This window comes from Bos grunniens, chromosome 13, assembly GCF_055505025.1.
Source record: "Bos grunniens cultivar Pamir isolate PY7600 chromosome 13, Bosgru_T2T1.0, whole genome shotgun sequence".
NCBI classification, from domain to species: Eukaryota; Metazoa; Chordata; class Mammalia; order Artiodactyla; family Bovidae; genus Bos; species Bos grunniens.
In genome coordinates, this window is record NC_141177.1 from 37,123,204 (window position 1) to 37,138,419 (window position 15,216).

Genomic DNA, 15,216 nt, shown 5'->3' on the forward strand with positions numbered 1-15,216 from the left:
GCTGGAAGGTAGGAAGAAATAATAAAGATTAGAGAGGACACAGAAAATTAAGAAAAAGATCATAAAACCAAGAACTAATTTTTTGAAAGGATAAACAAAAGTAACAAACCTCTGACCAGGCTGACCAAGAAGAAAAAAGAAATACAACTAAACAAAATAAGAAATGAAAGAAGAAAAGTAACAACCAATACCATGGAAATACAAAATACTGTTAAAGAAAATATTATGAACAGTTAGTTATACGTCAACAAAACAGCCAACTTAGAAGGTCGACACATTTCTAGAAATACATAGCCCGCTGAAACTAAGTGAAGAATTACATAATTTGAACAGACAGATCACTAGATGTGAAATACAATCTGCAATTTAAAAACAACAATAAACTCCATGCAAACAAGAGTCCAGGCCTGGATGACTTCTCTGGGGAACTCCACCTAACATACAAGGAAGAGCTGACAACCTATGCTTCTCAAACTCTTCCAAACAACTGAAAAGAAAAAGACATTCTCAGTCATCCTACAAAGCCACCATCACCTCTGAAGGACAAAAAACTTTTAAGACGGCCAAAAAATTATAGAAGGAAAAAAAGTATGTGAGTTGATTTTATTCTAAAGGGCAACTCGGTTACTTTTTAATTGAATTTTTTATTTTTGGTAACTCAGTTACCTAATCCATATAAACAATAAAATTCTTTTCTATATCATTAGGTGAAGTTATTAAGTCAAAGTCGCTCAGTCGTGTCTGACTCTTTGTGATCCCATGGACTAATATAATACAGTCCATGGAATTTTCCAGGCCTGAATACTGCAGTAGGTAGTCTTTCCCTCCTCCAGGGGATCTTCCCAACCCAGGAATTGAACTGGGGTCTCCTGCATTGCAGGCAGATTCTTTACCAGCTCAGCCACAGGGAATACAATAAAAAAAACCTATTTGTGGATTACAAATTTAAGTCTCAGGCCCTAACCTCCCTAATTAGGACCAACTGGCACTAGTGACCCACTTCACTGCTCACTTAAATTTTTAACAGGTGGATTTTCTCTCCACAAAGCTTTACTCCTCCAGTTTTTTTCATCTCAAAATAGATCCATCATCCACTAAATTACTCAACTATCCCTGATCGATTTTTCCCTCACCCCAATCCCTACATCCAACCCATAAATTGGTGCCATTTATGGATTTCCAGGAAATCCAAAATCCATTCAAGTCTAAGCCACCATCATTTCTCACCTTACTTACCAGTTCTTTAACTTGGTTTCTTTGCTTCTATTCTTGGTGGCAAGAATACACAGAAGAACTATACAAAAAAGATCTTCATGACCCAGATAATCACAATGGGGTGATCACCCACCTAGAGCCAGACATCCTAGAATGCAGAGTCAAGTGGGCCTTAGGAAGTATCACTATGAACAAAGCTAGTGGAGGTGATGGAATTCCAGTTGAGCTATTTCAAATCCTGAAAGATGATGCTGTGAAAGTGCTGCACTCAGTATGGCAGCAAATTTAGAAAACTCAGCAGTGGCCACAGGACTGGAAAAGGTCAGTTTTCATTCCAATCCCAAAGAAAGGCAATGCCAAAGAATGTTCAAACTACAGCACAACTGCACTCATCTCACATACTAGCAAAGTAATACTCAAAATTCTCCAAGCCAGGCTTCAACACTATGTGAACCATGAATTTCCAGATGTTCAAGCTGGATTTAGAAGAGACAGAGGAACTAGAGATCAAATTGCCAACATCCACTGGATCATAGAAAAAGCAAGAGAGTTCCAGAAAAAATCTACATCTGCTTTATTGACTACACCAAAGCCTTTGACTATGTGGATCATAACAAACTGTGGAAGATTCTGAAAGAGACAGGAATACCAGACCACCTTACCTGCCTCCTAAGACGTCTCTATGCAGGTCAAGAAGCGAGTTAGAACTGGACATGGAACAACAGGCTGGTTCCAAATAGGGAAAGGAGTACGTCAAAGCTGTATACTGTCACCCTGCTTATTTAACTTATATGCAGAGTACATCATGAGAAACGCTGGGCTGGATGATGCACAAGCTGAAATCACGATTTCTGGGAGAAATATCAATCACCTCAGATATGCAGATGACACCACCCTTATGGCAGAAAGTGAAGAACTAAAAAGGCTCTTGATTAAAGTGAAAGAGGAGAGTGAAAAAGTTGGCTTAAAGCTCAACATTCAGAAAACTAACATCACGACATTTGGTCCCATCACTTCATGGCAAATAGATGGGGAAACAGTGGAAACAGTGTCAGACTTTATTTTTTGGGGCTCCAAAATCACTGCAGATGGTGACTTCAGCCATGAAATTAAAAGACAGTTACTCCTTGGAAGGAAAGTTATGACCAATCTAGATAGCATATTAAAAAGCAGAGACATTACTTTGCGTCCATCTAGTCAAGGCTATGGTTTTTCCAGTGGTCATGTATGGATATGAAAGTTGGACTGTGAAGAAAGCTGAGCGCCAAAGAATTGATGCTTTTGAACTGTGGTGTTGGAGGAGACTCTTGAGAGTCCCTTGGACTGCAAGGAGATCCTAAAGGAAATCAGTCCTGAATATTCATTGGAAGGACTGATGCTGAAGCTGAAACTCCAAAACTTTGGCCACCTGATGTGAAAAACTGACTCACTGGAAAAGAGCCTGATGCTGGGAAAGACTGAAGGCAGGAGAAGGGGACAACAGAGGATGAGATGGTTGGATGGCATCACTGACTCGATGGACAAGAAAAAGAGTTTGAGCAAGCTCCAGGAGTTGGTGACAGACAGGGAAGCCTGGTGTGCTGCAGTCCACGAGATCATTAAGAGTCGGACACAACTGAGAGACTGAACTGAACTGATTCTTGGCTCACTACAATATATTCTACTAATACAATGAAGTGAAAGTAATCTTTTTATGTCATGTTATTCCCCACCTAAAATCCTCTATCTCTATCCCAAATTAATTTCAACCACTCAGAGACAATGCAAAACTGTTCCCTAATGCTGACAAGAGCTAGGTTTTGCTTCTGGTATTACTTTCTACTTGTTTCTCTTTCTAAAGGAAATAAAACATGCCAAAGAGGATATATCTCTTCTTGAGTCGGCTCTGAAGCTGCCCAGGCTGCCCAGGTTCAAATCCTGGACAGATGAGCAATCTTAGGGAAACTGCTAAAGCCTCTCTGCTCTCAGTTTCCTCCAGTTAAGATCACTTTTTACACTCACTGATTGGCTAGACTTGCAAACAGTTACAACTCAATAAGGGTATTATTTAGGGAAGGAGATTAGCAGGGAGCTGTATAACAAGTGCCAGCACCACGGCAAAAATGCAAACTTGCTTGTGAATTATTCAGACATTTATTTGGGTGTTCCTAAGGCCATTCTCCTCCTATTTACACTGCATGCAACACTAGGGGAAAGACTAAACCTTAAAAAAGACTGGTTCCCAAATCAGACCACTAAGCACAGACACTTTGCAGTTGCACAACTGCAGACTATGAAGGGTCAGTACTCAGAGCCACCACACCAACTCAAGCTGTCCACACACAGGTGTGCCATTATAATGCCAGTTAGAAAAACGTTCAAAGCAATGTCATTTATGATAGCAGGAAAAAAAGAAAACACGTTTAATGTAACCAAAAACTGAACAGCTAAAGAAATGATGGCAAATCAACATAAAATACCACAGGGCAAGTACAAGGGTATATACAGATGAAGTCTGCTACGGGGGGAAAGCATGAGGTAAAATATGTATAAACATACTGTTTAAAACTACATAAAAATGTATGTACTCTTTAATAAGAGTTCCACTTTCTACAGAAGGCAAATCTGTTATAAAGTTTTAAAGAACACACATGTTGTGAGCCCAGATGGTCTCTTAATGATGATCCCTTCTAGTTCTAGTATTCAGTGATCCTATGAAAACCTAAAGTGTGCAAATACTCTGAAAAACTGGTGAGCAGAATACACATACTTTACAATACCAGATGTCAGAGATGTGTTCTGTGACACCAGGGTATTGCGTAGCAAAGCTGGACCAAGAACCAGCCATGTAATACTCGACTGTAAGACATAAACTCTTTACAATGACAAAAAAATCATGTGCAGGCAGCACTAGTTGCAAATCATTTCTCTACAGAAATGAATATTGAATGCTGGCTCAAGTGTTATACTTCTTTTCTAGGCAGGTCTTATTGCAATTGTTTTCCACAACATAATTTAAAAAACAAGCGAACCCCAAACCAAAACCCACCCATAGAATCCAAGTATCTAGTTTTATGCCCTAACACATGAATCAATCAAGAGGACGTGGGAGATTTGATCTAAAACAGTTTTTTAAATCTGTCAGTGATTTCTGTATAATGTTAACTCTTACATTTGACTTTCAAATGACTTAAAATATTATAAAATTCACTTAAAATCAGTGTAAGATACAGTATGCAAAAAACCTACATACATAATAATGATAAAATTCAGTAGTTTGGAGGACACCCTTCATTTTTTAAAATTCTGCCTTATTAAAAATACATCAACAATGCAATCCCTGCCTTTAACTTCTATATGAGCTGCTTATAAGTTGGGGTGTAGATGAGGCCACTATAAATTTTGTAATATTACTTTTAAAAATTTACATTTACTTTAAAAAAGACTTAATTTTAAAATTCACTTAGAACACTGCCAACCTAAACGTGCCTGACTCCAAATGCATCTGATATATGAAAACGCAAACAGTGAAACCAATGTTCTCAGTAAAAATATGACATCTGTGCTTTAAGGAATACAGGCTGTTGAAATGTAAAGCTAATCACACACAACTAGATGATGAGTGAACCATTAACAACACTGTGATGAAGAGATGAAATTAATACACGTGGCACTCAGCTGTCTGCAGAGCTACACGCACACACCAGAAGAGAATACACAGTACTGACATATACTGTTCCCAAGCGGGTCCTCCCCCACTCTCTTTTTGGGGAACATTCACATTTTCTAATTTCTTTACAATTAATATTTACTATAATGCATTGTCTGTGAGCTTTAGCTATGATTAATCTCTGAACTGAATTACCTGACTCAAAGCTGGAATGGAACTTGACTGAGAAGTTGTCTGAGATATGGGACCATTCATCTGTAAAATTGAAAACACCAGACACACCATCACTACCATGCAAAGAAACACATTTTCAAACCATGGTAATTTAGCAAAACAAAACCCACTGAGAAAAGCACACTTATATGACAAAGAAATTTAATGAGATAGTCAAAATGATGTAAGAGCCTTGAAATTTAAAATACTTTTAAATTCTGACTGGTGTTATTCTTTGTCATTTCAACTGGAAAAATTAAGAAAACCTACTTTTCCCAACATCATTTAGAAACTTTAAATATCATTGCCTGACATGATAATAGCTTACAATAAACAAATACACTCAAAATTTTAAATCTGTATTATAATTTCTAATTAACTCTTTAAATAAATACCACTACAATGGCTATCATATTATTAAAATATTTATAAATCACTGCCTTTATCTTAGTGATTTTAAGTCCAAAGCTCTAAGTCTTAAGAACTACAATGCCTGTGTTTTCTCTATCACTTAGAAATCTGAAATTTCCTCTACTAAGTAAGCCCTAAGTATACTCAGAATTTACCCCTATATTTAAGCATAAGTGTTCTGAGTAGAGTGCAGAGCCTGTTATCACAACAGAAGAGGGTGCACGGGCCAGCGCTGGCCTGGACGCCCACTCACCAGATGCGCGCTGTCTTTCCCTTCTTGGACTCGCTGGCCCTGCGGTTCAGCCACGACCTTAGTGTCCTGATCAGAAGTCATGAGCTGTTTACTTTGTGGCTCCACTGGGAGAAGTTCAATGTTAGCCAGAGAATCCTGTAAAACGACAGACAGTAAATTGGTAACTTGAAGTGCAGAGGGTAATTTAATTCTAAAATGAAACTATTAAGCAGTTTTAAAATCCTCAAGTTTTCTAGGTCATACGTTTATCCCTCTGCAGTCTAAGTAGTTTAAAGAAATGTGCCAATAATGTCCACCTTTCACACCCAAGAAATTACATTAAAAAAAAAGTTTCTTCATATTAATTTGCTAACTATAATATTGTAAGATTTAGAAACCAAATGTTAACATATACAAACCCACTCATGTCCAGAAATTCATTTTTTAAAAACAGAAAATTATCAAAGTACTAGAACTCCAATTTGGGACTGATGAATGCCAAATTTATGTATATATAGAACTCTGTAATACTCCTAGAGGAAAACATAGGCAGAACCCTCTGACATAAATCACAGCAACATCTTCTTGATCCATCTCCCACAATAATGTAAATAAAAACAGAAAGAAAGAAATAGGGCCGACTTAAAAGCTTTTGCTCAGCAAAGGAAACAATAAAACGAAAAGACAACCCACAGATTGAGAAAATACTTGCCAACAATGCAACCAATAAGAGATTAGTCTCCAAAATTTACAAACAGCTTAAGACACCTAACAGCATCAAAATAAACAATCCGCTCAAAAAATGGGCAAAAGACCTGAAAAGACATTTCTCCAAAGATAAACAGATAAGCAACAGGCACAAGAAAAGATGCCAACATGGCTAGTTATTAGATAAACGCAAATCAAAACTACAGTGAGATATCACCCCACACCAGTCGGAATGGTTAAATACAAAAAACCCACACACAATAAATGCTGCAGAGGGTGTAGAGAGAGAGAAACCCTCCTTCACTGCTGGTGGGAATGCTAACTGGTACAGCCACTATAGAGAACAGTATGGAAGTTCCTTAAAAAACTAAGAATAGAGCTACCATATGACCCTGCAATCCCACTCTTGGGCATGTATCTGGAGAAAAACATGATTCGAAAGGTTATATGCACCCCAGTGTTCTTTATAGCCCTGTTTACAGTGGCCAAGACATGGAAACAACCCGAATATCCATCAACAGGGGAATGGATAAAGATGTGGTACATACATACAATGGCATGTCTGTGTGTCCATGCTAAGTAGCTTCAGTTAGGATGGACTCTTTGTGACCCTATGGATTATAGCCCTCCAGGCTCCTCTATTTATGGGATTCTCCAGGCAAGTATACTGGAGTGCGTTGCCAGGCCCTCCTTCAGAGGATCTTCCCAACCCAGGGGTTGAACCAGGGATTTTACATCTCCTGCATTGGCAGGTGGGTTCTTAACCACTGGCGCTTAATTCACTCCACGTGACACTCTCTAGGTCCCTTTATGTTGCTGCAAATGGCATTATTTCATTCTTTTAATGACTGAGTAATATATGATGGAATATTACTCAGCAATTAACAATGGAAACAGTGACAGACTTTATTTTGTTAGGCTCCAAAATCACTGCGGATGGTGACTGTAGCCATGAAATTAAAAGACACTTGCTCCTTGGAAAAAAGCAATGACAAATCTAGACAGCATATTAAAAAGCAGAGACATTACTTTGCCTACAAAGGTCCATAGAGTCAAAGGTATGATTTTTCCAGTAGTCATGCATGGATGAGAGAGATGGACAACGAAAAAGGCTGGGCATCAAGGAACTGATGTTTTCAAACCATGAAAACATCATGGGACTGGAGAAGACTTTTGAGAATCCCTTGGACAGCAAGGAGATCAAACCAGTCAATCCTAAAGGAAATCAACCCTGAATATTTATTGAAAGGACTGATGATGAAGCTGAAACTCCAATACTTTGGCCACCTGATGCAAAGAGCCAACTTACTGGAAAATACCCTGATGCTGGGAAAGACTGAAGGCAGGAGAAAAGGGACAACAGAAGATGAGATGGTTGCAAGGCATCACCAACTCAATTGACATGAGTTTGAGCAAACTCCGGGAGATGGTGAAAGACAGGGAAACCTAGCATGCTACAGTCCATGGGGTCGCAAAGAGCTGGACACGACTGAGCGACTGAACAACAATTAAAAAGAATGAAATAATGCTATTTGCAGCAACATGCAGGGACTGACAGAGTATCACACTGAGTGAAGACAGAGAGAGAGAGAGAAGGAGAAATTATATACATCCCCTGTATGTGGAATCTAAAAAGAAATGATACAAAAGAACTTGCTTCAAAACACAGAGAGACTCACAGAAAACTAACTTATGGTTGCTAGGTGTGGAATGGCTAGTTAGGGACTTTGGGATGGACATGTATGTACTGCTTCATTTAAAATGGATAACCAACAAGCACCTACTGTGTAATATGTGGAACTCTGTTCAATGTTATGTGCCAACTGGGATAGAAAGAAGGTTTGGGGGAAATGGATACATGTATATGTTTGGCTGAGTCCCTTTGCTGTTCAGCTGCAACTACACAACATTGTTAATCAGCTATACCCCAATACAAAATAAAAAGTTCAAAGTTTTGGAAAAAATAAAAGAAATTCATTTTTTAAGAACAGAAAATTACCGAATTAATAGAACTCTAATTTGGGACTGATGAATCCCAAATTCATGCATATACAGTTTTTGACCAGCCCATTTCATTTTCTTCTAGGAAAGCAGTAGTCTGGAGAAATAAACAAGTTTGTTTTAAAGGAATCCCTTCACAGTCTTGAAGCAAAGAAACCAAAAGCAATATGAACACAGGGCAAAGCATGCCAAGCAGCCTGCATACAGCTTTTGCTTGGCTCAACAGCTGGACACTGAACTTCATGTAATTTTCCCAAACGGATCATGAAGTAACACTGGCTTAGAAGGGATATCAGTTAATCATGATTTTGTATTACGAGTGTCAGAACCACGGTTCTCAGACATCCAGGTGTGACTTAAGTGTTCCCTCTCTTCACTGTAAGCTATGACTCCTCAGAAGATAAAGTTGATTTAACCCAGATTTTTCAAGCTCTTCTAAAAACACACAGCATCCAAGTGGCAGATAAATTTAAAAGCTGTTTTTGTCACTAGGTAAACCATGTAGGTTTTTAAGTTTCTATGATGGCACTTTCTATTCTCAATAACCTGCTTATGATAAATTCTCAAAACCCTTTATAATGAAATAATCTGATGATCAAAGGTAAACTAGTCCTACTGTCAAATGTATCAGCAACCACAGAAGCACAGAATCACTGAAACGCTGTACGATAGACTTGGAAATGTAAACTACTAACAGAGGAGAAAGGCCTGAAACAAATCAGTTTCAGAGATCCATGTTTTCCACAATGCAGAATGAATGACAAATATGTTAAACTGTAATCACCTGCAATGTGTTAAATTGTAAAATCCAGAAAATATGATGGTACCTGCACTGACAGTCACAGCAGGGAGGTGCAGATGCTTTTTTACACTATTAACTTGAGTATTAAAATTCTCGAAGGGGGGAAAAAAATGTCTGGCTGAAAACAAGATACAAAGAGAAAAAAATCAACTGCAAGAGTCCTTTATTATATATACTACCTATATTTTTTTCAGTCGGTCACAAATTACGCCCCTTGTGACTGAAACAGCACACCACAGATAGGAAGTAGTCCTGCACAACAAACCCAGGATGTGATCTTACTGCAACCTTGCAGCAAACACAAGCACACAGGAAGGCCTAGGGGCTCTGCGAAGCTGGACCAGGAGCCTGGCTTCAATACAAACAAAGACAAGATACACATACAGTCCCAACTGTGGCTTTGTTTATATGGCTTTATCTGTTATGTTTAATAATGATAATAAATAAAATGAGACCCTAGCTTTTAGGGATGCATACTGAAATACTTCCAGGGGAGATAATGTGATGGGGGGCAGAGACATGGGGGCTCACAGGTGCTCTTCCCGGGAGAGGAGAAGGAGGGGTCATGATATGATCCTGTCTACTTCTGTATTTCTGCAACAGTGTATAAGCCAAGGATGAAAAGGCAGCCATGGCAGCAGCTTAGTACAACAGTGGTTCTGCTCTGACCTGGGCAACCCATATGAACAAGCAATCATACACCCTGTCTCTAAATTACCAACCTGACACATGCATTTTTTTAAAAAAACCCAACAATTGCTGAAGTTGCCAAGTGGTGTTATACTGAGTAAACTACAAAGCACTGAAATTAGACTTTATTATCAAATATCTCAATCTAAAATAAGACTTAAAGAATACTGACAACAACTCCAATAAAACACAAAATAATTTTTTCATTACTTGTTTAAGAAACCAAAACTATTTTAAGACTTACAGCTATATAACCTATTGCTTCTTGGCATAAAGCAGGTCTCAAGGCTGTGAAGAGAAAAAGGCAAAGGGGGAAGAGATCTACTTTCAAAGCAAACTGTTTCTTGGCGTAAGACCTGGTAACAGGACAACCTAAAGGTGTTCAGAGGCAACTTTCACAAAAACTTAATGAGCCAAACCAAAGGGATCATCTTCCTGATTTGATTTAATTTTCTATTTACATGAAAAAACAAAGACATGAAATCAGAGGCCCCGCCCCCCCAACCAAGTGGTCTCTAGGCTAGCAGAATGTTAATTCCATCTGTCAAAGCTCCACCTCAGAAAGTTTTACTAACCTTATCAACTACTTGGGAGCGTATAGTTCTCTTAGTTCTGTTTCTAAACAATTCTTTTCACACATACCCAAAATGTTTGTTTTATAAGTAAAAACTTATTTAGGTCTTCTTGGACACTCAAGACAATCCTTAAAAAAATATAAATCAATCTCAAACCTAACTATTTATCAAGCTGGTGGCATAAATATCCAAAGAAGAGTTATTCTAAGTGACATTAAAAGAGAGTATTCACACACAAAATCCTGAAAACTCACAAGAAAATCTTAAAATGCACTCAGGAGGCTTGTTCTTTGGGGCAAATATTGGTATTATTTTGAAGCTATTTTATGTATTATACACACACATACACAAACTGTAATATAATAAGAAAAATAAGAATTACATTAAGTACTAAGACTTTCAACATAAAAGGAAACACAAACATAAAATCAAACAAGCTAGGTAAAATCCACAGAATCATTTTATATTTACTGTAAATGTAACTTTTAAAATTACAGTTGGCCCTTGAACAAGGGGGTTTTTGAGGCACATGTGGGTCCACTTATATGCAGATTTTTTTCTTTTCAATAAAATGGATATGACCTGTGGTTGGCTGAATACAAAATGCAGAACCAGGGATACCCAGGTACAGAACCCTGGGCAGGGAGGGCTGCGTGTCAAATCACAAGTGGCTCTTCGACTCTTGGGGGTCAGCACCTCTAGCCCCTGTGGTGTTCAAGCTCAGCTGTATAGATTTTCTTCAGCTTTCGCTATTTGTTCTACTAACATCCCCATCCTATGCCAGGTCCTACTCTCAGATCCCACACTGCACTGAGCTGTCACTTCTCTCCAGTCTCCTCCGACCTGTGACAGCTCCTCAGTCAGCCACATTTGTGCGGAATGTTGCTCAGTTTGAGATGAACCTGGGACACTGTATCGCGACAGCAAGGAAGCTCTCTAAGACCCCTGTGGTGCCGTCACAGAAGCAACAGGAAAGGAAGAGAGGGGCTCCTGATGGCCAAAGACAGAGAATGCGAGAGGCACAAAGAATGAATGGAAACAAACATACAAAAATCCACAGTGGTTACAGGCCACCACTACACCAGTGACCAGTGGAGGCTATTAAGTCACCAACACCTTTTTCTGAAGATTGCTCCAGGGAAACAAGCCATCAGCCTGCCCTTGCTGAATGAGTATTTAGCACAACTAAAGACCAGGGCATGCTGTTCACTACACAGGAGTCACAACTAAAAACAGGGTGGATGACAGAATCTGGAAATCAAGTTGCGATCGCTAATGAAATGATCACTGATATCTGCTAGAAAGGAGGGAAAGAGCTGACGGGGAGCTCAGAGGGACTGAAGCCACTTTTCAACCTGATGACGAACATGCAACAAGTGGGTATTACACTCTTAACAGGATGAAGAGCATCAGGTCAATGAAATATTCTTGCCAAAACAGAACCTGTGTTTAACCAAACTTCCAGACCCCACTCCCAATTTAAAGGAAACCCTGGGAACAGTATGCGTTAAACAACACCAACGAATGTTACAAGCTAACCCCAAAATGTGGGGCATACTACAGACAGATGCCCCATTTCTACAGCAAACCTGAGACGTGGGGGAAAAAAAGGGGAGATTTTTATTGCTACAAAATGGAAAAGCTTTAACCAAAATAACCTTATGTATGAGAAATGTATCTGGACCCAGATGCAAATAAATTAAATTAAAACGTATTTTTGACAGGAAAAATTGAATGTTGCGTGGGTGATCAAAGGTATTACAGAATGATTAATAATTTTGTTGAGTGCAATGAAGGTGCTTTGGCTTTTATTTTTAAATGTCTCATCTTTAAAAGATATAAACTAAAAGACTACAGATGAAATTACACGTCTGGAATTTGGACATAATTAGCTTTGGAATACGCTAATAACTTTTTTGTGAGTGTAAGGAAAGAGAAGAAACAAAAATACAAGAATGCAGCAAGCTGATGGAAGCTAAACTGAGGTAATAGGTACCATACATGGAGGACTGCTGCAATATCCTCCTTCTTCTAAGGTTAAAGTCCATAATAAAAGCTAACAAGACTCATCTACCTAGGATACAGTATCTACACACACCCAAAACTCCCCATACTTACGTCTATTTAAAATATGTACTAATGAAACAATTCAACAATATGTAAACCATTTTATAATAATACTCATGGCAGCTTTAGTCAAAAAAGGGGAAATAAACACTGAACTATAGAAAAGCAAAAAATAAAGCAATATATTAAAAGTATTAAAAATATTCACCATGATTATATAAAGTAAAAAAAGCAGGATATTAAAAAGCTGTGGACAGTATAATTGCAACTATATTTTTAAAATTCATATAACTGTGAATATTTAAAAATGAAACAAACGAAACTAAAAGGAAGGACCCCAGATGACTAACAATGTATAGTTAAGATTAAAACTCAAGGATCATGTTCCACTTTGCTTCATTTCTGTAGGTTCAACTTTTTTTTAATAACTATTTATATAATCACACATACCTAATAAAACTCATTGGCTGGCTGATTTCATGTTTATCAAACAACTACCTAATCCTTTAGGGTCGAGCAGAGTCTACAGAAAGAGCAGATACTGACCCAGTTGCCCATTAGTATAGGTAATAAAACTGTTGTTCAGTTATCACAACATTTTCTCATGCAATGATATCATCAGTCTTGTTCTCTGAGATAGGGGGTCTCAAAGTGTGGTCTGGACCCCATGAGAGGTCCCAGAAGCCCTTTCTGGGGCCAAGAGGTTGAAAGGATCAATGCTGAATGCCCTTATTCTCTTCTCACAGAAGCACAGTGGATTTCTGGTACAGGACCAAAGTTCAAGGGTTGATGAGAAGACTATTAACATACTACTCCCTTTCCCAGCCACATATATGTGTGAAGCCAGATATACCTCTTATATGTCCACCAAAGCAGCATGTCACTAACAGAGCAAACGCAGAAGCAGACGAGATTCCAGCCGGGATTCAATTAAATCACACATTAAAGAGATTCACAAAAATACGTAACAATGCCACTCTCATCATTAAATCACTTTTTGTTTTGGAAAAGAGTGCTATTTTTTCACAGGCAATGTTATTTATATTACATGTAACGAGTTTGTTATTATTCAAGAAAAATACATATTTAAAATTTCTAAGTCTTAATTTTTAACATAGAAAGAACCAAGTCATGTAAACAAAAGCTCTCAGGGACCTTCAATGTTTAAAAGTGTAATGAGGTCTTGAGCCCACAAGGTTTGAGAACCACTGACAAAAGATACAACTAGTTCTAACTGACAAGTGCTCGGTGTTCATGGCTGGGAAGACATGCCACTCTCACGATGGCCAACAGATCAACCCACAATCAATCAATCGATCCACAGAGTCAATACAATCCATAAAAATTCAACCAGCCTTCTTTGCAGAAACTGATGAACTGATCCTAAAATTCCTACGGAAATGCAAGAGACCCACAAAACAATCAAAACAAAGCTGGAAGACGGACCCTTCCTGATTTCAGAACTCACTCCAAAATTAGAGGAATCAAAAGTGTGGTGCTGGCCAAAAGACAGATCAATGGAACAGAACTGAAAATCCAGATATAAACCCTTATACTCAGGGTCAATTATTTTCAAAAGGGTACCAAGACCACTCAATGCAGAAAAATACTCTTTTCAACAAATGATGCTTGGACAACTGAATATCCACATGCAGGAGAATGGAGCTGGACCCCTAACTTACTCTCTATACAAAGATTAACTCAAAATGAAGCAAACACCCATATGTAAGAGCTAAAACTGTAAAACTCAGAAGATAATAGACAAAGGCTTCAAGAAAATGTACTTGTGTCAATGGCTTCTTAGATTGGACACCAAAAGCACAAACAACAAAAGAAGAAAATAAACTGGTCTTCATCAAAACTTTTGTGCTTCCAAGAATACCATCCAGAGTGAGAGAAAATATTTGCAAATTACACATCTGATAAGGGACACATAACTATATATCGAATAAATAATTCCTAAAACTAAGTAAGAGACAAGTTAAAAATGGGCCAAGAATCTGAATCGACATTTCTCCAAAGAAGATATAAAAATAGCCAATAAGCAGGTGAGAATATGCTTAACATCATAAATCACTGCTGCTGCTGCTAAGTCGCTTCAGTCGTGTCCGACTCTGTGCGACCCCACAGATGGCAGCCCACCAGGCTCCCCTATCCCTGGGATTCTTAAGGCAAGAAAACTGGAGTGGGTTGCCATTTCCTTCTCCAATGCATGAAAGTGAAGTCACTCAGTCGTGTCCAACTCTTCACGACCCCATGGACTGCAGCCCACCAGGCTCCTCCGTCCATGGGATTTTCCAGGCAAGAGTACTGGAGCGGGGTGCCACTGCCTTCTCCCTTAAGTCACTAGGGAAATGCAAATCAAAACATCACTCACTGGCATGGCTATAATCAAAACAACAAATAGTAAGTGTTGACAAGGGTGTGCAGAAATGAGTTCTTCATACATTGCTGGTGGGAATTTAATAGCACACAGGCACTTGGGTGAACAGCTTCAAAATGCTTAATCCATTATGACTCAGCAACTGCACCTCTAGGTACATACCCAAGGGAACTGGCTTCCTCCTTCCTGGAGGCAATCTTGAGTCCCCTTCTCAACCCGTCCTCATTACCCACAGCCTCTCTGCTCTTTACAGCAACAATCACTCTGAGC

At 38.6% G+C, this 15,216-nt stretch overlaps 1 protein-coding gene across 4 annotated transcripts in view; it reads right to left on the reverse strand.

Moving 5' to 3' along the window:
- The window catches only part of LARP4B (La ribonucleoprotein 4B), a 90,691-nt gene that overhangs the window by 52,581 nt on the left and 22,894 nt on the right, over positions 1 to 15,216 (reverse strand). For all 4 annotated transcript variants that reach the window (XM_086333571.1, XM_086333570.1, XM_086333573.1 and 1 more), the window contains exons 2-3: positions 5,742 to 5,876; positions 5,060 to 5,119 (exon numbers count right to left, since the gene is read on the reverse strand). In XM_086333571.1, coding sequence (XP_086189697.1) covers positions 5,060 to 5,119; positions 5,742 to 5,822 — 141 coding nt within the window. In that variant the 5' untranslated portion in view covers positions 5,823 to 5,876. The remainder of the gene's footprint in view (positions 1 to 5,059; positions 5,120 to 5,741; positions 5,877 to 15,216) is intronic.